Raw genomic sequence first — 22,671 nt, 5'->3', positions numbered from 1 at the left:
TTTTGCCATTTTTTTCGAAATTTAATAAAAAAATTGTTTAACACCTACAGATGAAAACAGAAAATAAATGGACAGACTTATACTATTCTTAGTATTTAAAAATGTTTTGGAAAATGGTTCACTAAAGTTAGGCAAAAAGTTTTAAATACGGCGATGAAGTAATAATTTTTTAGACATTGTTATGAATGAACAAATGAAGTGGCCTTGCACAAATTTTAACAAAGTTTTGAATTCCGAGAAAAATGTAATATAAACTAAGATGTGGGCTATCTTTGCTGGAAAAATGATTGGAACGGTATCAAGAAAGTTTGAAAATTTGAGAAGAAAAATTTAAAATCACATAAAATTTCGAAAACCCCTATTGAGAAACTGATGTTACAGAAAAATGTTTTTTTTCCCGAATTTTTATTAAAAATTTTCCAAAATACTTCGAAAACATTTTTTTTCCGTTTTTTTTTGAAATTGCTTATTTAATAAACATATTTGTCTAGCATCATTGTTTCAGGAATATTTGCAATATTTCCTAAGAAAAATTTAAGCGGAAGAGATTTTTTTCAGAGTGCTATAAAGTTGAATTGCAATTTAAAAGTTCCAATTTGTTTGAAACATTGGTCAGAAAATACTTTTGAAAGTGAAGTGGAAGTGACTGTTATAAAATGTAGTTTCAGAACTTGTTACGTTCTCACAAACCGTAATGTATGCCAAAAAAGTGTCGTCTTGCTTGTTTTAAAACTCGGTCCAAAAATAAAAATCTACTCTGAGTACCTACTTTTTTACCTAAAACAATTAGTCAGTTTAACATGGTTACAAAAAATGAGAATTTTGTAAGCTAAGATGGAATCAATGGCAAAATTCGGAAAGATACAAAGGTTGGCAAACAAGGACTACAAAACAAAGAAGCAACTCTCCGTGCTCTTTGCCTAATGCAGGTGTACGTTTCAATAGATTGAGTCCGTGGGAGTTCTAGGAGAAAAGGACGTGGGACCTGTGAACCTCCTTCACTTCTTCATCTGCTTCTTCTCTTTCTTTCTTTGTTTCGCCTCTCAAAAATGTGACGAATAAAAGAACGACATGCAGCAGAAGAGGAGCCTCACTCTTCCTCTCTCGGTCCGGATGGATCCTCCTCTACAAATTCCAATTCAATGAATTTCTGAGAGAATGCGTATGACGGACATATGGTTGCCAAATGACCTGAACTTGCCGATGGTCACTCTTTTTTGTGCTCAATGACTTTTAACTTTCCACCAGAATGAAATAAATCGAGAAGCTAAAAAGAAAAAGAAGAAGGAATAGAAAAAGTTAAAAAGTGCTAAACGTTAGTTGACATTTTGAAGTTGAAAATAAAATAGAGAATGATGACGAATAGGAATAGGCTTCCAACTGGGAGGAAATGTTTATATTGAAAAGCTGGCAATTTTCACTGCTTTTCATAGAGTCGTCTCTCACAAACGTGCGCCACCTTTTGTCAAAATTTACAATAATTTGCCATTGTAGGTTTTTATATAATTTACTGCTTCCTGCCGGACTTGAAACGAGCCACATACAACCGGCAACACACGCACATACACACACACAATAGAAGACTTCGACGTGGACCACATCAATTATTGAACATTGTGCTTTTTGGGAAGGTGGAGAGAAGAAAAGAATTTCGGAAAAACTCGGGTATAATTCAGTTGACAATGAGAATAGTTTTTCGGTTTTTCACTTTTTCACAATCGTCGTCACTCCCTCCCTCTCCTTCATAACACCACCCCTCAAACTCACAGAGCATATGGCATGGAGCTTAAAATCTTTGTGCAAGGATTATGAATGGTCCATACCACCCCTCTTTTAACTATCAACAAAATGGTCCTCGAGGAGAAAGATGGAAAAATTGAAATGAAATACCACTACTACAACGGATTAGGATTTGAATGAGTTTTATGACTGTTTCCAGGAAGTCATAAAAATGCACGGAGTAATTCTCTTTTCCATTCTCATTTTTGTAATCTAGACGACAAATAAAATAGAATTAAGTCGAACAACTGCTTTAGTGATGTAATATGATCGAAAGGTATTACAAAATGGTCAGGCACAATGGAAAGGCCGATCGTTATGTGTAACTTTACAACAGTGGACCCCGGTGCATTCGGGCGGTTTGAATAGTTAATAAAGGAAGAAAATTATTTGAAGGTGTCAGTGGTAATTAAAATAAGGAAATTATAGAGTTAGAAAAAGCGAAAATTATCGAAAGTAAAATTTTTCATCAAATTAATGTTTCCAAAGTTTTCGATATTCCCAAAATATAATGAAATTAAATAATAAAACATTCCAAAAACATTTTATAAGTCGATATGTATAAGAAAATGAACTGAAAATGCTTCAGGTCAAGTTTGTATAGTTTGGAGATTTAGTTAATAGTCTGAAAATGAGTTGAGTTTAACAAAATTCTCGTCGAAATAAAAAGGATAATTCAATATTCAATATTCACACGGACATGTTATCTGTGAAAAAAAATTGAAAATGATATGAACAAAAACGCGAAATACTACTTTATGAGAAATTGGGATGACTGTTTTTGTATTTTCTCAATTAAATTTTATTATAGTTCAACATTTCCTAAGTATTAAAAAATAGTCAATTTTTTCAACTTTTTATGATTTTTTGAAAGTTTCGAAAAATTAAAAAGGGCTGAATTATTTTTGAATTCGCGAGTAAATGAATGGCCTAGTTTTGACATTTTTGTATTTTCCGACTAAATTTTTTAGTTTCTTTCATTTTTTCATTTTATTATTTGATTTGGTCAAATTTTCATATTTATTCAGTTGGAAATATTTGGTATCTTGAAAGAAATTAGATATATCTCGAAATTTTGACACCACTTTTTTAAAATTAAATACTAAAGAAAAATAATTAAAGAAGAACAAAAATTAAACATAAAACATGTTTTAAAAAAACAGTAACCATAGCACTTCTCAGCACAGTAAAAAATTATAAATATTATAATGGTGCTTATTTCAATCAATACTTTTCTCTAACCGCCAATGACGAAAATTTCGAAGAAACCAAAGTTTATGAACGCAAGTCGGTGTCGCCTTCTTGATATCAATAATTCAAGAAGGGGAAGCAGTGTATAAAATTGGGTGAAATTTGTGATGTCAAAAACATTGGAAAAATATAAAATATGAGACGAAAATTTGAGGTTTCATTTCTCATTTGGTCCATTGAATAATCACCCTCAAGCGATTTTGCGAGGTCTGTCGTTCATTCTTTCTAAAATATTTTTTTTATTTTATGTTTGATCGGCAGAATTGCTCCATTTTTCTCACATACACTTTCGAAATTAATCGGAGAACAAAGAATTCTGGGGTATGGGATAAGGAGAACGGGGGAGAGTGCATCGAAATATAAAAATTCCGAAAAATTGAATCTGCCACCAGAAGGAGAGAATATGAAAAGAGAAAAAAGTGATTGACAAATAGAGACTTGGTCCGTACTCCCCGGAGGGTTTACACTTTTCCGCATAACTAATTGTAATTCAAATTTTTTTGACTCGTTACTTATATATGAATAATACAAAAAAATTGTGGTTTCTTAAAAGTTTGTAACTGGTAATTTTTTTTGGATCCTGAGTAGTTTCCAGCCCTGGTCAGGATTCCTGACCAGGGTTGGGAACTTTTCAACTGTTTTTTAAGGTTTTTTCGTGATTTTGGCGAAAAATCCAATTTTCCCTTTTCGGGGAAAGATGATAAAAAAGCGAAAAATTTCATTATCTTTTCCCTACCTAAAAAATTTGTAAATTTTTAAATTTTACACACTTTTTTACAAAATTCCACTCAAGAATTTAAAATTTTGGCTCAATTTGAAACATTTAGCTAATAACTTTAACAGTTAATCAATTTATAGAATTCTAATTTTGTTCAATTTTTTTTAACTTTCTAAAAAAATTTAAACTGTAAAAAAATTTATTGATTTTTGTTTCAATTATCCAAAAAAAAATTTCTAATTTTTCTCGCGGTTATTTTGGGTTATTACGGCCCACTTCATTACATACATATATAAAGCGAAATCCGTCTTTGAAAGTTTTATATGAATTTTCCAAGAATAAAGTGTTAGAAATTTCACTGGGCCTGGAAAATAAAAATACCTCCTAGTGCACCAATTGATCATCCAAATGAAAACAAAATACACATACATATACACCATTGAAATAAGTGTGCTCTCCGTGTTTGAACTTCACGGTCTTCTGACTTTTATGAAGTGAAGTCGTCGACTCTTTTTGGCTTTTCTAATTTTGAAAATCGTACGTACTTTTGAGAGAATGAATAATTGAAAAGCATGTGCAAATTAATGATGATTGTTGGCTCACGATTCGATTGTTTGAGTTGGTGAATCCGTTTGTGACAATATGTCCAAAATGACACTTCGGCTCGTCGCGATAGATCTCATTTCTTTATTTTGTGTTTCTAAACGGTCAGATGATTTTCAGGTTTTTAAATTTAATTTCAACTCTTTTTATTCTAGTTTGCTCTGTAAGTTTTTATATTTGAATAAATTTTAACTTTCAAAAAAAAAACAATTCGTTTAGCAAAATGAAACGAATTTTCTGAATGATTACGGGCATTATGCGGATAGTAGGATGCGAGCAATTGGTGAATACTTCAGTGATCTGATGGGTTGTGGTCCCGAAGGCTGGTGTGCATTTAGATGGTCCGTTTGTGAAAGAAATTATTTGAAAAATTTCAAGTCTGATTTTTAAGCTGCCCAACAGAAAGGCAACATCAGTTTGCACGAACAAACCAAGCAGCCCGAAAAATGTATCCAAATCCGGCCTTTGGAAGTCCACGCAACCCGGGATCAACAGGGTCATCCCGTGGAATGAGCATGAACAGATATCCGTTCGTCAACCGTAACCCGGCTGTCCGCACCACTACCGCTGCACCAAAATTGTTGACTCCAAAGAAACAATGTGCAAACGCATGTATGCCACAGTGTACTCCAAGATGTCTTCAGGTAAGTGATATTACTTTGATTTATTTTTTCAGTTAAGGCATTCAAAAAATTTTCAACGACGCTAAATTCACCGGCAAGAGATTTTTTGAAAGATAATCTTTTTCATTCACGGTCATAGATTTATTTTTATTGCTCTGGGAGTGAACTTCAAACTGTATGAAAGTCAATTTTAAACAAACAACAAAAAATGCTAGATAATTTTCATTTACTGTTGTGCCCTCATAACTTATTTTACAATCATCTCCTAGACAGGGAGGTGGGATAACAAAAGAGCAAGCGGGTCCAAAGTAGGTAACACTATGCCGGCAGACCGGCCGCATAGATCAAACTAAATATAAAACATCTTGTGTCTACAGGGTTACACAACATTCAAAAAACCATATACTGAGTGACATCTATAAACATTAAGTATTAATATTTACAGAGATATAACCAAATCGTTGCTTCCTTTATGAATTCCCTAACTGCAATTGACGTCATGGGGCAACCTGTCAATGAAGAGCCAAGAAAGGTGAGACAATGAAAAAAAAATTTGAACTAGCGTACCAATACTTTTTTTGCAGAGTATCAGATTCTCTCCAAAGAAGGGAATTGAATGCAGAGATGAATGTATGCCATACTGTACACCCCAATGTTTAGATGCATATTCCATTGCTGAACACAATGCTAAACCGAAAGTTTGTAAAGCGGGTAAGTATTATTTGGAAATAACAAAATTGAAGAAATTAAGGAAGTATGTAGTGTGTCTTTTTTTGTTTCTTGTAAATTTACATATTACTCCCGTATTTCTACACAAGGTCGTCGTAAATTAATGATTTTTACCCGCAAATCCACACACGATGTCGTGTTTTCAAGACTCCTAAAACAAGATTTCATTTTAGTTTTATGCGATTTTCTTTTAAAATCCGAGTTTCAGTGTGCATGCCAGACTGTACCGAAGAATGCATAACAGCTCCACCCCTCATGGTTCCGTGTATTTTCGATAATGTTTGTCACTGCCCTGCTGGGTAAGACGAGTGCATTTTGTTCCCGGAATCCTAATCAGAATTCAGATACGTGAGATGCAGTGAAATGACATGTTGTATGAAGTACAAAACCATGGCTGTCCGATATAAGAATAAAATGACATCAATGAGCTTTAGTGACGACGACGAAAAATATTCAAAGGTTAACTTTAATCGAATTTCAAGAAGACACCTGTTTTTTTCTATAATTTCAGGACTCTGGTAATGAAACTTCGGTTTATATGTCAGAATTGAGGAATATGGGAGGAGGTTCACCTGCTATAAAATCAACCACCATTTCAATGCATACGCTTCCTATTAATAGTTGAGAATTCGGTTAATCTTCAACTTAAATGAGATCATTTCAGGTTCAATAGTGTATTACCCAGAACAAGGAAAAGCTGAAATTCTGAAAAACGATGGAAGTGTGGTGGTAGAAGTTATGGAGTCCGCCCAGGAAACCAATTTCGAAGATAATTGATTATTGTGATCTGGATAACAAGGAAAGGAAGACAATACATCCAATATAATAAAACGAGAAAATATTATTTCAAAAATTGTATGGTTCGACTTAGTTATCACAAAATTATGAAGCGAACTTTGACATCCTGATATTTTGCTCTTTAATTTTCTCAGTTCATATTTTCATTAGATCCTAGGCCCGTAGATTTGCTAAAGTATAGATTGGAAGCTTTTTGAAAAATGCCTAAAAGTATTCCAATTTTGATTTTTGTTCCAAATTTGTTTGCAAACGTTTCGAAACCGTTTAAAAATCGTTTTATCTAAAAATTTTCAATGTGAATCTAGTGTAAATATGTTCGAAAGTTTCAAACACCGTTACTCTGTTACTAAAATATTGTTCTTTAACTTTCCAGTTTATATTGTTCATATCAAAGTTCATAGGTTTGGAAAAATGTTCAAAAAAAAATACAAACTGAAAACCTTTTAGATATATGAAATAATTTTTAACCAGGTTTCAGAAGTGTTTGCAAGCTTTCTGACACTATTTTGAAATTGATTTTATCTGAAAATTCTGAACCAAAATTCTAGAAGGTCTTGTAAATTATTGTGATGATTTTTGCAAAATTTGAGATACCGGAAAAATTCCCTCGTTTCAAACCCTGTAGGTAAACTGGCTTCCTTTCCTTGTAAGTATGTACAATGTACAAAATTAAGTGTTTATTCATAATGTGCTAATCTTTGCAAGAAAATAATAAAAGTTAATTTTATCAATTCAGAATGGACAGAGGAACAATTGAGAGAATTGAGAGAGAAAAATCATGGGTTTTTGAATTCACAAAATGCACAGGGAGAGAGACAGGCGCAGAAATTGAAAATAGAAACAACAAAGGTAAATTACAAGGGGGAGCTATACACCATAAGGACAAGAAAAGGAATGCTACGTTTCATCAGTGCTTTGATTCAAAAAATTCGTTCACCATTCGGCGAAAAGATCGCGATCACGTTGACTACACAATGGTCCACCGGTAGTGTCTTCTTCATAGTCATCGAAGTTTCCCGTATCTCCTGGATGATACAATGTAGGTACAATTGGAGGCTGAAATTGGAAATTTAAGGATACATTTATTTTTTAGAAATTCTACAAACCTCAACACGGAGATGAAGCGTATCATCCCAGTTGACTTTCTCAAACCATTTATGGTCTTTCACATCTTGAGTACCATTCTTCATACATCCGATGCGTTGAGTTCTATCTACTTCCAGTAATTTTTTAACGAGATCTCTGCAACATTAAAATTTTACTACACCCAAATACCCGAGGATTTTCTTACTTTGCGGCAAGATTAAAGCTTCTTGGGAACTTGAGCTTGTGCTCAATGATAGCATCATAGATTTCTGATGTCGTCTTTCCACGGAATGGGGGCTTTCCGACCATCATCTCGTAGATAAGAATGCCTAGAGCCCACCAATCAACACCTTTGTTGTGGCCTGTCCTGGCCAGTGATTCCGGAGCCAGATAATCTGGAGTTCCACAAATCGTGTATGTTCTGGAAAACTCCGAATTGAAAATCAAAACAAGATTAATCAGAACAAATTTAACTAAATAATAATAATTCAAAGATTGGTTCATAGTTTCCTTCTATTTTATTTTTCTAAACATCAACAAAGTGACCCGGAAGCAATGTTGCTTTTTCTCAGTTTTCCGATCCCTTTTTTTCTCCAAACGAGTTTACATTCCCGAGCTCTAAGAACATGTCATTTTGAAAAAAAAAGATCAAAGAATTGTCACGTTATCCTAGAAGCTAGCCCAGGTCCCTCGAATCATCAAGCATTTTGATTGAAAGCCCGAGAACTCGAGAACTGGGAAAAAACCTCGTGAAACCAATAAATCTCAGGCAGTATCTAGATGAACCCGGGATTATTTTTAGTTCCCGCTACTTTCACTTCGTGTGTTGATCACAATTAGATTTTTGAACCTCCACATCAAATTGCAACCAAAATCTTTCTCAATTACTTCAAAACACAACGAGTCAAACTTCAAAACATCACACCGCACACAGACACCACCACCCACATTGATGAAGCAGTCGTATCAGTCGTAACACTTGGCTATATGTCGTCAGATTATTTCAAATGGGTTTCTGAGACTTTGGACTTAGTTACTAAATTTATCAGAGATCATCATAAAGGTGGGAATTATCTATAATTTTCCATATTTTTAAAGGAAAAAATAACCAATAACATAAAGAAAAATTAGGAATCAAAAATCCGCCAACGATTTTCGGAAAAAAAACCTCACATACCGATCTCTAAGTTCTTTTGCAAATCCGAAATCAGCCATTTTGATATGCCCTTCTTTGCTGAGCATGAGATTCTCTGGCTTTAAATCTCGATACACCTGTAAACAAAAACAATGAAGAAAAGTTCACGTGGAGAATTTTTACTCACAATTCCCAATGAGTGAATGTATTCCAGAGCACAAACAATTTCTGATGCATAAAAACGAGCCATCGAATTCGAGAATGATCTGCAGAAAAGAAACACATTAAAGAAATCCCATGTACTTTTTGGAACGAATTTCTTAATCCATATGCTCTATTACTAATCCTTAACCACTCACCGTGATGCTCTGAGATAAGAGAACATTTCACCTCCTGGCACAAATTCCATGATCATGTACAAATGATTACTATCTTTTTCACTGGCATACCTGGAAAATCAAAATTATATATTTAAAACGTTGTCTCCCGATTCACAAGCGCTCTTACATTTTTACAATAAACGGATGTTTTAACTGAAGAAGAACCCGTTTTTCATTATGAACATGTTGAGTTTGACGCATGTCGACGACACGCCGAATGTTGAGCACTTTCAGTGCATAATGTGCTCCGGTGATTTTGTCCCGAGCCAGCTCAACCCGCCCGAATGTTCCTTTTCCTGAAAAAACTTTGATGTTTAGAAATTTAACTTTTCGAGTTACACATGTTCATCTTGTCTGCTGTCAATCTCCTGGGACACACCTATAGTTTAGTTTTTTTTATTCCCCGCTCTTCAAAAGTGTCTTACTCCATGGTCACTGGTCAAGAAAAGATAGTTGCCGCTCAGTGATCAGATAAATGTTGCACAGAATGACGGCCGGGCGCTTTTTCCCTCTCCATCACAACTTATATTTTTTTCGCATTGAGGTGGATGGACATCTTGATATTAGGCTGTGAGAAGACTCCAATACGCAAACGGATATGTTTAGCAGAAAATGTTTTATAACATTGATTGACTCTCTCAATCACCTCAGATATATGGCTTGGAAGTTGTAATTATAATATTCAAACTGGAAGCATATTTCTTACAATGTCATTTTCACAAGCACACACTTCAAGAATACATTCTCAAGAGCTCAATTATGTTTGGAGAAAACTTCCTCTCTGGATTTGACTAGTCATTTTTTCTGCAAAAAAAATCTTCAAAAAAATCTTCAAATCTGGCACCCTCTCTCACACATTTATCAAAAGTGGCCCCATCAAAATTTTGTGTGTGTGTGTGTGTGTGTGTCGCACATTACTTTTTTTGTTCTTCCTCCTTCCGGAGCACGGCTCGAGTCGGACCCGCATTACGAAAAACTGAATTTCTCTTGGGAAATAAACAGAATGGTGACAAAGGAAGACGTTTTTCTTCCAAGCTCAATGACTCCGCCAGCTTTCAGCTTTCAATGGAAGGTAACTGCAGTGAAAAGAGGAACCCCATTGTGTATTGGAAAAATAGACAAAAAAAAACAAACCAGGATCGAAAAATCAAATGTTACTTCAAACTTTTTTCGTAAATATGTAATGAATATTTGATAGATTTCCAATTGTGGAAGTTCCGGGTTTAAAAACATACTCGTTACCCCACATCAACTGGGCTCGGGTTTCCATTTTCCGCTATACGATTGTCTGCGGTGCCTCAAACTAGGAAAAAATAGCACCAAAAAGGGTTCACACAACAGAGAGCACTTATGAATTTTTTACATGTACTACTTTATTGTATAGCATTTTCTTTTTTGGTTTTCTTTTTTGGTTCACTGCCAAATGTCTTGAGAATAAATGTGTTTGGTATTAGAGTCATCAAATTACAGACAAGTTTTTTCACAAGCTTTCAAGAAGCTCCGCAGGCTTCATTGTTTCGGCGGCAAAACCAAGTGCTCTCGGAGGCAATGATTGAAACGTTACACTGAGTGTATTCTGTCGTCATCATTCTCTGTTCTTCTCGTATTAGTTTGCATCCCGTCGTTGCGAATATTTCCGTTTTTCATGTGTACCTAGATTTATCATTTTTCGATTTTGACCACAGAAGATATGACGCCGACGACGACTGATTGTTGCAACTGACAGCTGATTTCTCATCTAACGGAAATTGACAAAACTCGCAAGCAAGTAAAAACATAAACTGGTCTTGTTAAACTTTGTAAGACCCATCAGGAACCTTCAACCTTCAACTCCGAAAAAAAAAGATTTGAAAACAAATCATCTATCAAGTGGAAATGATTTTCAGTTTGTTGAAATTTCAGAGATCATGAGCTCGATTTTGCAGAAAGATAAGCTTATATTTGTTTTTTGTCAAAAAATTTTTGTTCCTGGTGGCACATAAGAATGAATACTACGATTTTATGTGAAAATTTTGACTGTCGCACAGAAAGCTCGTTTGATTAATTTTCTGGCTAGGCGGGTGTGAAGAACACAATGGTTTACGTCATACGGTAGCATTTCAACATGGTAAATATTGGTCGGAAGACTGAGTGCGGCGCCGAAGTTGAATAGTTGAATGCAAAAGCTTTATTGATTTGAAATCGATGGTTTGTTAATTGATAATCGCATCAAGCGGGAATTAAACTTGTATACTGATGGGTTCGCCCCCTCATTGGAAAAATATGGCACCTAAGATAAACTTTGTTTGATAATTGATAATTGGGAAACTCTATGAAAACTATGAAAAATATTTGATACCTAATAATTAACTCGAATGTGAACAAGACATTAAAGCCAGGAACTTTCCCTCGATTACTTTTTTTGGTTTTTTTCGATAACCCGTACTCAAGCTTCCTTGAGTTCGCCCGCAATTGTGTTGACAAAAATCAGTTGTTTATATAACCGCGAGACTCAAGGTGGGTCTACCAGCCGAGAGTTCGAAACCGTGTTTGCCTTCTAACCCTTCTTGTAAACGATACAGAAAAGACTATTCCGCACCCAGAAAGTGAAATCAAATTTCAACGAAAGAATTCTGAACTACCAACTTACCAATCGTTATAATACGCTCCAACTGGCTCAGCGAGAAGGATTCGCGGGTTGGTGTGATGCTGAGTTTCATGTGAGTTTCCTCGGCAAGCTCCTGCAAAATGACCTTCCGAGGGACCGGGTACTTTGTGTTAAACACTCACGTTCACCTGGTTGTTCCCTCGACTATTGTTGTTGGTGTCGAAGGTGAATGAGGCTGAACACTCGTTTGAACAACTTTCATCTTCCACTGATTCCACTGATGATGTCGACGAAGACATCTGTAATATCATAGTTATTATTAAAATTTTCAGATATTTTTCCGAAAATGATGATTAAAATCAAATTGAACAAGTGAGGGGGTGTTTATCTAGAGATTTTTGAAAAAAAGGAGCATATTTATCTAGAGGCCTAAATCTTTAATCTATGAAAAAAAATGATGAGAGGATAAAGATACAACGGATGGCTGACAGCTTTTCCAGACCTTTCTTAAACCGCGCTGTTATTGTAAGATCAAATTCTACATTCATTTGAATTGTTCCAACCCAATACCAAAAACTGAATTACAAAGGCCAAGCGTTATCACACGATGTTGTGTACAAAAATAGCAACAAAGGATGCATACGAAAGAAGATGAAAGAATACGAAAAATACTGTTGATGAAACAACATCACTTTTTTTAGGAACAAGAAATAAGATGAAAGAAAGAAAAGGAGTGTATGTAATATCAAAGAGTATGATTCAGAAAATTAAAAACCACAATACCTATACTACACTATCGAGAATATAGTATGTTCAAATTGCAAAAGTAATCACTGTAAACCAGAAGAGAATAGTCTGAGAAAAACTACACATGAGCGAGAGGCGTGGCGTCTGAAGAAGAGCACTGCTGCGGCTCAAAGAGTGAGATCACCGCAGTGAGCACAGAGCCCCGCAGCAAGCCTAGGGGCGGGCTCTGGTTTTCCCACCTTTTGCCACAGCCACCACCATCTTTCCACTCGGGTAGGTACTGTTGGAGTGCACGTGAAGTCGAACGCGGCGCGAGTTGACAAAAATTATTTTTTTGGAACGCTGCCCCCAGATTGTCGGCGGGAAACGGAGCGGGGAAAGCGACGAGAAGCGGAAAGACATGCGGTTCACGAGAGTGAAAAGAAAAAGATGACAACAGCAAAAGCAATAGTAGTATGCAGTTGTAGTTTGCAGCAGTCATGGCGGACCCCCTTTTTTATGGTGGAGACGCCGCCGCCGCGCATATGTCTTTTTCCAGTGGTAGTGGTGGTGGTTAGATTACTAATTCTGGAGGAAAGGATTAGCTTCTTTGTTTCTTCAGAGCGGAAGTATAGGTAGAGCAGAATATATATGAAGATTAAAATATTATTTTTTTTTCAACTCTTCCTGATTTTGTGTGTTTTGCTGGCATTAAATACAAACCAAAATGATATATGATAAGTGATGTTTGGTAGGATTTGGGAGTTACATTTCTTTTTATGACTTGTATTCTTCAGTCTGTACAACTTGAAATGAATTGAAATTATTCCGAAAACTGAACAGATTATGATAAGTGTACTTACCTAGTACTGAAAAATCATGAAAATCATAAACTTTCACGGAATACTCATGTGAACTGCGTTACGGGAAAATGGTTGCAAAAGTTTTGTAGAAGAGTCTACTTTCGAAAGTGTGAGTTTGAAAAAAGTGATTTCACATATGAAAGTACATTCGAAAAAGCTTAAAAACTAATGGGAAATCTGAAGAATTGTCAAAATTTTAAATTGGTTCAATATATTTGAAAAATATGCCCAAATGATTTCTGGAAGTTGCAATTTGCCTGAAAATCTGGCAAACTTTAGCTTTAGAGAGGGCTTGTCGTTTGTAAAGTTTCAACTTAAAATTAGCTTTACAATACCAATTTTCATGAAGAAACTTGCCAAATTTTGCTTAAAAGTGAATTTTCGTAAACTTGTCCTGGTTATAGCAGTCGGAAATTATTTTTTTAACATTATGAATTAAGATATATTAACATTATGAATTAAGATATAGTAGACACCTAATTTTGTAATTTCTCGATGTCTATTAACTTAAACTGTTTTTAAAAGCAGGATAAACGTCCTAAGTATGTTGCATAGAATTCAATTTTTAAAAAATGTATTCTGGCAGCTTTTTCAAGGACAAGTGGGCAATATTTTAGATTTTTCAAAATTTGAAGTCGTCATAAAAATCTTGAAAATCATTTTCATTTCATTATAAAATTTGGCCATTTAGCCTTAGAGGTTTTCACAAAAAGTTTTTCAACATGGTTTTCAATAAAAATAAACTCCTTTTCAGATTTCTACATTAAAGGTCTCTAGACATTTTTTTAAAGATTTGTACGTCAAAACTACCGTACACCTTGTCTTGGTAAGTTTTCATACACACTGCGACAGTATGACTTTAATTCCAAAAAATCATAAACTAAGGAACAAATAAAACAATAGAAGCCAAAGTATACTTCGAAGCTTCTCTCACTCTGATACAAAGCAGATGGTAGCACCGAATGGCAAAAGATGAAGCGAGATGGGAAAAAAAAGAGGAAACTTCATGAAGTCAAAGTTAGAGGAGTCGATAGAAGATCCAAAAGGTCACACAAAAAAACAGATGTTTTTGCTCAAAATTGATAATAAAAATGAATGAAAATAAAATTTTAAGAATGTATTTTTAGTTTTTATTCTCAGTAGTCAACGATGAGAAATTAGCATCATTTTTGGCTTCTTTCCTCCTGACACCAGGAGAAAAATGAAAAAAATAGAACACAAATTTGTTGATTCTAAAAGCTCTAGACAACTAAAAGAAAAACATATACACACATTTCGTAAAGAAATGTAAATACAGAAGTGTAGAAAAATAGTGTTACAAACTGAAACATCACGGGAAAACGGAGCAAAGGTTGGGTTGGCGGCTCCGTGACGAGAAAGGGAGAAAGTTGAGTTTGGCAATTCTATCAACCAAGAAACAACGTAAATGGAAGTAAGCAAGCGTTTTCAAAACGAAAAGTAATTGAATTTCTCAGGAGGAGACTCCACTTCTAGCCATCCCCACAACAATGCAAAATTCTATCCCGGAGACAACAAATCGACTGGGAAAATTTTGATGGTGGATAGGGGGGGGGGTTCGCAGTCAGTTCATCCCACCAATCCATCAGGTTGGCAATTTTCTCGTTTTTTCGCATTCTTTTTCAGCGTGCGACGAAGCCGTGAGAAATAATGACGCGCGCGCCGCGTTCAATCTTCACATCAACCCGCAATATATGTATACGGGCACGTATTTGGCAAGAGCAGTGGGGGAGCAATGAAAAATAGTATGTTCGTACTATACAATTGAGCAATTCCGAGAGCACACCAAAAGACGAATGAGCCCAAATCGAAAATTCATCGAAAATAATGGAAATGCAGGAAGAAGTTATCCAGCTCAATTTTATATACAATTTGATGGAAAATAAGGAAATCATTTAGTGGCATAAAAACTGTTTTTCTTGATATTTAAAAAAAACTTCAAATCAGCTGTAGACAAACACAATTTAAAATAGTTAGGAGCTCTTGTCTAGCCAATCGTACTTGATCTAGTCCCTAAGCACCTTAAAGGTGGTCTAGTGAAGCTACTAGTATTGTTTATTGTTACAAAAATTCACAGAAAAATCTTAAAATTTGGAAATTTTTGATTATTTTTGAAAGTTTTTTTATTGGTTTTTTTTTTTTTTGAGAAAACTCTCTATACCACAAATTTCGATTGAAAAAAAAATTTTCTTTGACTTTTTTTTCCGAGATCCAAGAAAAAATGAAAAAAAAAACCGAGATTTCTAAAATTTTCAAAAAATTATAAAATGTTGAAATTTCAGAAAAAAAGATATTTGGTCATTGTGGTGCCATAAGCCTGTTTTGAAACAATTATCCTACTAGCGCTAATCCACCTTTAACAGGTCCGTAAACGGTAACGTAAACTGACGACACTTTCTGCTCACTGCACAACTTCCACTTTTTTGTGTTTTTTCTGTGTTATTCATAGTTTTTAGAGCAATAAAACATTACTCAACTCTAGTTTGAACAGAATTACAACACGTCATGTTTATAGGACAAATAAATTAGAAGTTTTTGTTTATAGGTTTGTTAGAAAATTCCAAATGTCACAGAAAACTTACCAAACAAGAAAACCAATTTCTGGCACGTTTCCATCGCATTTTGGGAGTAGTAAAATAGAAATAAAATAGCAAAGTTCACAATTTAAATTTAGGATTTCAGATTCAATGGTCCGGGGGTGTGAAATCTAGCGATTTGAACTTTCAATTTCATCGCGCATGATTTCCATTATGTATCAAATTTCCTAAAAGACACCTCGTGAAACCTTTTCTCAAGACATCTTCTAGACCTCCCACCCAACGTAAATTGGACTTACCAAACGTCGGAAAAAACGACAAATGCGGAAAAGCCTCATTAAAAGTGGCGGTGATCGTTTATGATGACTCAGAATAACCATCTTCTTCTTCTCGTAAATGACATTTGTCTAGTGAATATGTTGGTATGTGCACAACGTATTCAGATGCGCTAAGTGAAGTTTTTTCTTTCTTTTTTTCCGGTCTCTATTTCAACTACTCAGTTTCTTTTTCAAGACCGGGAACGCCCTCTTCACTCATGTCTCTTTTCATGTTCATTTTTCCAAATTTTTTGAAATATATCCCATTCTAAACATCCCAACGGACCATTTTGAAAACCTAACGATACATGCGACATACGCAAAAGAAGTGCGTGCACTTCCGAAGAAGGTCAGAAACCGGACCATGCTAATGCAATCCCTTATACATTTGGGATTCGCACAAAACCTAGACCCATAATGATGGATGGTCATATCACGGGGTTTAAAAATTTGTTTCAAAATTTGAGAAGGAAACGCAGAATATTATCAGAAGCCAAATCAATAGCAAATATGAGTTTGACCAAAAGTTTGAAGTTTCAAGAATTTTCTGTGGGAAACTTCACAAAACCTAAAACATTTGCATAAGAAAATTTTAAAATTTAAATTCCACTTGAGTGGTCTTAGAAACCTAGTCTTCAATACATAAAACAAAAAAGCAGCTGAATATCTGATTTTGCACGTTTCTTTTCTCATTTTCTAGAAGCAATATTTCATTTAAAGTTTGATTTTCAATATGTATTTCACTCTTTCCAATGAAGTCATAGTAGTGGTTTGTGGTTGTAATCTATTGCATACGGATACTAATACTTTTACGTTAACAAAATCCACTCGCAACAAAATGAGAAAAGTAAGAAGGGGAGGTTATTTATTATTTCATTGTGTAAAAAGTTGATTTCCCTGGCCGGTGGCTTTCACTCTCTTTTCATTTCCTGGTATCCATTAACTTCATTGCACTGGGGTTGGCACAATTTATGCAAAAAAGGAAGGACAAGTTCATGAAACATATATGTACGTAATTGTTGGTTTTGAACTGTGAACTCGTCATAACGGATATGTCGACTTTCGCAATTTATGTAAAAAATCTTTTACTGGTTTCTGAACAAAACTTTTTTGAAACTTAGGAAATAGAACAAAGAAAACCGGGACTTGTGGAAATATTTGAACAAAATGCACCTGTCTTTCTCAATTTATAGAAAGGATCTAACGGAATTTTATGAGCAAAATTTTTTTTGCTAGATACTACATATGTAAGTTAAGATAGGAATTTCAAAAATTAGAAGAATATTACAAAAATTTATAGAATATTTAAAAATGTGTATTTTTGTTTGAAAATTGTAATTGTTAATATCGAATTGAACAAACAAAAATAAAAACATTTACAGGATTTTATATAAATTTAAGTCATCCTTCAGTTGATAATTTAAAAAAATTTAGCTATCAAAGTTTGCTTTTATCCGACTAATTTTTTTATTGTTTGACTATAATATAGTTACACTAGCTAGTAAGCCCTTTTGTTCGTTCATCCCATAGAACAATATTGATACTTCGGTTTCTTTTCACTAAATGTATTTTGACATTTCAACGCAACGCAATACCTAGCGAAATAAAAGCTAAAGATCAAATTACCGTTCGTTTTGCAGAGTCTGCTAATCCAGAGCAAGCGGGGGGTCGCCGCGATTTTTTGATATCGAGCCCGTGACGTCAAAGCCTATTTCGGAGGGAGCTCCCATCTTTTTGTCAGTGAGAATTCGAAGAGTTTGCGACAATGATAATATTTGCGAACAGACTGTTTTTTTTTGTTTGGCAGAGAGATGAGGGGGGGGGGGGAGGGTTAGATTATTTTTTTATTATTTATACTTTTAGAATATTCAAAAATCTAACAGATGAAACTGAGACCTACAGACAGCAAATTCATAAAATGAAAATTAATGAAGTACGTTTCTTTCATAAATTTTAAATTCAAAAGGGGTATAATTGATGTGCACTCTACTCTATATGTTAATGTTAAAACTAAATTTACGAAAACTAAACGAGACTAAAGAGCATCAAAAGAGCATCATAGTATTCGGGACGCGGGAGCTCAATTTTTCTCGGCACAAAACTAGAATGTTTTTTGTTGTATTTTTTTCGCCAACGCGTTTTCTAAAAACTTTGAAAGTCTTTGAAGAAACAATTGAAGATTAACTGTGAAGGGTGAAAAAGAGAAAAAAAAACAAAAAAAGACAGTTCAAGTTGAAAAGAATGCGAAGAAGAAGGACAAACAGCCGAAAGGGACATAGAGAGAGCCGAGTGCAAAGAAGAGGCCTTTTAAAGTGACGCGGGATGAGGTAGTTGGCCTAAAAACGTTCAATTTCTTCCCACTTGTAGACCTCCCCTCCCTTAATCATTTCATAATTCAGATTTTCAAGTACCTGCTAATGACCCCGAGTTTTTTGGGAGCAGAGTTATCGATAGCTACAAACATATATTTGCTCAGACGCATTGTCTTGCTCCGGAGGATCATTCAAACACAGGACAGATAACACCATAGACCTATCACTTTCAAGTCCACTCGACTTGTGTCAAAAATATCTATTTCTAACTATTTCTAACTTGTTGAATGTTTGTTCAAGAAGAATTATCAGAATCACACCATTGTGGTCAGAAAGTACAGAACACGGAAAATAGCAAGTTTTCCAGAAGAAAGAAGAACACAGAATAGTACAAAGTGGTTGAGAGAAAGGGCATCTAATTGCCAGTCAACGAGGGATCTAACTACCCCTCGTAAACTCGGTCGTATCACTCGTCGGAACTGATGGGTATCAACAACTCGATATAATCTTATCCTAGTGTTCCTTACTTCGTTTTAGGAACTAGAAGGAATACTGGGTACATGGCAAGTAATTGCTGGAAAAATGGCATTTAGAGTGTTATATGAGAGAACATGGGAGCAACAAAGCAAAAACAATTACAGAGCAGTAAAAGTTAAAGGAAAAGAGTGAAGTGGCGGTAGTTTCAAGAGGAAATAGAAATTTGGAAATTTAAAAAAAATTCAAAATGTTAAGTTAAATAATTATAAATATTTTAGTCTTTATCGAAATTAGATGTATTTTTCACAGATATAAGTAATGCTCTTTATATCAAACTTATAAATCAACATAAACACACAAAATAAGAATGATCAGGAATTTTATTTTTGGTTTTTAGCCTTTTCCGCAACCAAATATTTAACACTCATCGTTTTCAGACAATCAGATAAAATCTGTTAATTTTAAAAACCAAATACCGAGATTTCTTGTGCATGTTTGAATTAAAAATTGCCAATTAAAAAAAAATTACAAAATTTGTTGACATATTCAAAAAAAAACCGGAAATTTCCAAAATCACCATTTGTTAGAATTTTTGAAACCAGCAATTGTTGACATTGCCAAAATTGGGTTAATTTTTGAATTTTGTAAACATAGGTAGTTAAATTTCCGAAATTTTCATTAGCTGCCCGTTTTGGAAGTAATTGCAGAAATTGCTGCGCACCAATTGGTTTTTGAAATATATGTAGTTAAATTTCAAAATTGCCAAATTTCGATCATTCAGCTATTTTAGCATTTTCAGCAATTGCCAGATCTTTTTTACGAAACTTTTCGATTTCCGCGCACCCCTGTGTTTTTGAAAAAAATCGAAACTTTTTTTGGAGCGAGTAAATAATGTTTAACCATAATTTCAAGCAAACTTTGAATTTAAAACTGTTTGTTCTTTGTTATATAGCCATTTAAATTGTGTGAGAATAGTTTTGTCTAGTTTCCGAAACAATTAAAAGTACTAAAGTGTGATAAAGCGTTCAGTTGTTAATGCTTCATTCATGCAATACAATTTTTATAGTTTTCATACCGAAATTCGTCACTTTTCAAAGTGCATTTTCAAAATAAGTTGACTTGACATAAAACTAAATACACCGAAATTTTAAATGTTTAAAATGTGATTTTAGATCATTATCTCTAGACTGCTCATCTGGTCATGCACAAGTTTTTTTTTTGCTTTCTGCAATTGCCGACCAAATTCAAGAACCACGCTCTCATAAGCTATCCATAAAAAGTGGCGCGTGAAGGGGGCCAATCGGCAGCCGCCAAAAACCCGTGTTCTCATCAACCTGTATACAATGGCTCTGACTACAGCCAACAGAAAGTCAAGATGTGCAAATCGGCGTGAGAACAAATCTTTCACTCTTTTTCCCTCTCTTTTTCTATATTTACGTCAGTCATTTCCCCCCTCTTCTCTTCAACACTTATAATTGTGTGAACATCGGGGCCATAGTGCTCAATTTGTTCAGTAAATATACAGGAAGTGGCTAAGAAATATGCAGAGACTTGGACAAATGAATATAGGGTTAACAATTAGCAAGTTTTGAAGTTTATAAGGCTATAATTCACCTTTTCATGAGAATTTCCGACTTGATCAAAATAAAGATTGCTGCATGTCTTCAGGAAGCGGATGGGATTGGGAAACATTGAAGATCGAGGGGGCCGATAGGTTTGGCAACGTTTTTTAAGAGAGTTCTCTGGAGGGGAACGATCACTGAGACTGATAAGGAGGTATTTCGAGAAGAAATGTGTGAAGAAACATAGAGAATTGGGAAATGTTTGAACAGTACCTTATCAAGCAAATAACATGGAGACATTTCAAAATATGAACTCAGCTGGAAAATAGCAAAAGTAAATTTTTGTTGGAAAATTTGTTTTCTTAAACTTTTTTGTGAAACTTTAGAATATGGTTTACAATTTTTGAAGGGAAAATTTTGCTTAAATACCCCTATAAAAATTCCATTTGATCGAATATTCAAATAATCGAGATACACCATTTTTGAGCCAAAAATACGATTCCCGGCCTTACTAGGAAAAAAATTCTGTTGGGAACGGTGGTGCGCCTTCAAAAAATGCTCTAGTTTCGAACGTTCTATATTTGACGTATTTTCTTACAGTTTGTTAAATTTAATATTATATGAAAGTTTAAAAATAACAAATAAATGGATGTATTTTATCCAAAAAATATGAAAATCGATGAGAATTCCGCTCAAAAAAAAAACTTAAAATTGCAATACTCTTTCAAGGCGCGCAGCATTTTGCAGTCAACAAAAAACGGTGCTGTCGAAATTGGGTACCGTAGTTCTGCACCAAAACAATAACAGTTCAACGGTAACTAACATTTTCTACAGTAGCATGTAAGCAACTTAGAGGAGGTAAGTTATTGAACAAACCCATAAAATTCCCATAAATACAAGGAAAATCAATTCAGAAACACAAGAAAACCAAGAAATGGATTATTTTTTCAAATATAATTTTTTGATATAATATTTAAAATTATCTAAAAACGATATATAATATGTTGTAAAAAATAATCGAAATTTTGAAATTTTATTGTATCTTAATTTTGTGTGTTGTTTTTAAATATATTTTTCAACTTATTACAAAAGTAATTTAAAATAGGCTCTTCACTCACATATAAAGCATTTGTTCGCATACTCTTTTTTCTCGCCCACATTTTTATTGTTTCTCCAGAAACCCCTGTAATTACTTCTCACTCTTCCTAACCTAATTGTCTGTGAAAACCTTGAAAACGCGAGGAAAAAGAAGACAAGAAAACATTTTTTAATAAAAAAGATCTTTACTCTATCGCTGAAAAAGCAGGAAAGATTTTTTTCAAGTGAAGTTTCAGGGAGGCACTTACAAAAAGCATTTAAAAAAATCTGAAAAAAAGAAGGATACCTACCTTGAAGCATGCCATTGAGCGAAGAAAATTCATATTTCGTTGACTTTTATTCTGAAGAAAGGGGTTAACAATGTGCGGGGGTAGAAGTAGAAAGTCGATGAAACGAGAAATGACAATCGTAAAATTTCGGGAAAACGGTGAAAAAATTATGTAATTCCACTGTAACTTTTGCTTTGAATTTTTAATTTTTGTTTTATGTTTAAAGTTAGTTAATCAATAAACGTTCCTGAATGATATACAAAAAATTAAATAGGTTTTATTTTTTTAAGTTTGGTAGATTCGTCGATGTTTTAGTAAATTGTCAAAGTTACTGCAAAATGTGGAATTTTGAAAAATTCAGAGACAACCTACTTAACTTACAAAAATTAGGTTATTCAGTGAAAATACTTGAAAATTTTTGAATAAATCTTTTTATTTGGTCACTTTGAGATATTTTCTATTATTTGGATTGCTAATATTTAAAAAAAAATGATCACAAAACAATTATCCATAAACGTTTATCTTAATTTGAAGAAAAATATATCATAATTGAACAACTATAGTAGCGACTTGAAGCTTCACGTAATCGTTCAAATGTCGTCTGTCTCTTGTCACAACAATCACAGTTCAAGGACATGCAAAGCTTTAGCCTTTCAACTGATTATTGATAAAACGGGCAACGTTGATTTGCAGATAATCTAGTTTTGGTAAAGGTTAATGAAGCAGCAGATACAGAGTCAATTTAGATGAAAAACTCATATCAAGGCAAAAAGAAAATTCTCAATAAAGGAACATTCAGATAA

The 22,671-nt window shown here is 34.2% G+C and overlaps 2 protein-coding genes and 7 non-coding genes across 14 annotated transcripts; 4 read left to right on the top strand and 5 right to left on the bottom strand.

Moving 5' to 3' along the window:
* Positions 1 to 1,067: 1,067 nt before the first annotated feature.
* F47F2.8 lies at positions 1,068 to 1,231 on the bottom strand. Its single transcript, NR_070776.1, has one exon. It is a non-coding gene; the product is annotated as an Unclassified non-coding RNA F47F2.8 (non-coding RNA).
* A 2,664-nt stretch (positions 1,232 to 3,895) lies between these two features.
* F47F2.4 lies at positions 3,896 to 4,045 on the bottom strand. The gene has a single exon (NR_070775.1). It is a non-coding gene; the product is annotated as an Unclassified non-coding RNA F47F2.4 (non-coding RNA).
* A 752-nt stretch (positions 4,046 to 4,797) lies between these two features.
* Positions 4,798 to 7,218, top strand: F47F2.3 (TIL domain-containing protein; the record flags this gene model as incomplete). The annotated part of the gene is made up of 7 exons (NM_076272.4): positions 4,798 to 4,995; positions 5,420 to 5,506; positions 5,559 to 5,685; positions 5,912 to 6,002; positions 6,048 to 6,162; positions 6,215 to 6,323; positions 6,368 to 7,218. 7 exons carry the CDS (start codon positions 4,798 to 4,800, stop codon positions 6,478 to 6,480), a joined length of 840 nt encoding a protein of 279 aa, NP_508673.2. The 3' UTR covers positions 6,481 to 7,218.
* Positions 7,164 to 21,904, bottom strand: F47F2.1 (cAMP-dependent protein kinase, catalytic subunit-like; the record flags this gene model as incomplete). Of its 6 annotated transcripts, none has more annotated exons than NM_076270.7 (10): positions 7,164 to 7,557; positions 7,608 to 7,743; positions 7,793 to 8,008; positions 8,765 to 8,859; positions 8,910 to 8,988; positions 9,082 to 9,171; positions 9,230 to 9,398; positions 11,732 to 11,822; positions 11,872 to 11,988; positions 16,133 to 16,285. In NM_076270.7, 10 exons carry the CDS (start codon positions 16,211 to 16,213, stop codon positions 7,435 to 7,437), a joined length of 1,197 nt encoding a protein of 398 aa, NP_508671.2. The 6 variants fall into 6 exon arrangements, with proteins under 6 accessions (NP_508671.2, NP_001379961.1, NP_001360752.1 ...); NM_001392754.2 differs by lacking the exon at positions 16,133 to 16,285 and adding an exon at positions 20,554 to 20,695 and having other exon boundaries at positions 7,166 to 7,557; NM_001373267.3 differs by lacking the exon at positions 16,133 to 16,285 and adding an exon at positions 21,890 to 21,904 and having other exon boundaries at positions 7,435 to 7,557.
* F47F2.7 lies at positions 11,154 to 11,289 on the top strand. Its single transcript, NR_070774.1, has one exon. It is a non-coding gene; the product is annotated as an Unclassified non-coding RNA F47F2.7 (non-coding RNA).
* On the bottom strand, positions 18,865 to 18,972 carry F47F2.5. Its single transcript, NR_070772.1, has one exon. It is a non-coding gene; the product is annotated as an Unclassified non-coding RNA F47F2.5 (non-coding RNA).
* On the top strand, positions 18,865 to 18,972 carry F47F2.6. The gene has a single exon (NR_070773.1). It is a non-coding gene; the product is annotated as an Unclassified non-coding RNA F47F2.6 (non-coding RNA).
* On the top strand, positions 20,397 to 20,467 carry F47F2.10. The gene has a single exon (NR_070771.1). It is a non-coding gene; the product is annotated as an Unclassified non-coding RNA F47F2.10 (non-coding RNA).
* F47F2.9 lies at positions 20,397 to 20,467 on the bottom strand. Its single transcript, NR_070770.1, has one exon. It is a non-coding gene; the product is annotated as an Unclassified non-coding RNA F47F2.9 (non-coding RNA).
* Positions 21,905 to 22,671: the final 767 nt, after the last annotated feature.

The sequence above is a fragment of the Caenorhabditis elegans genome, chromosome X (genome assembly GCF_000002985.6).
Source record: "Caenorhabditis elegans chromosome X".
Classification (NCBI taxonomy): Eukaryota; Metazoa; Nematoda; class Chromadorea; order Rhabditida; family Rhabditidae; genus Caenorhabditis; species Caenorhabditis elegans.
This window is presented reverse-complemented; position numbering and strand designations above follow the sequence as displayed.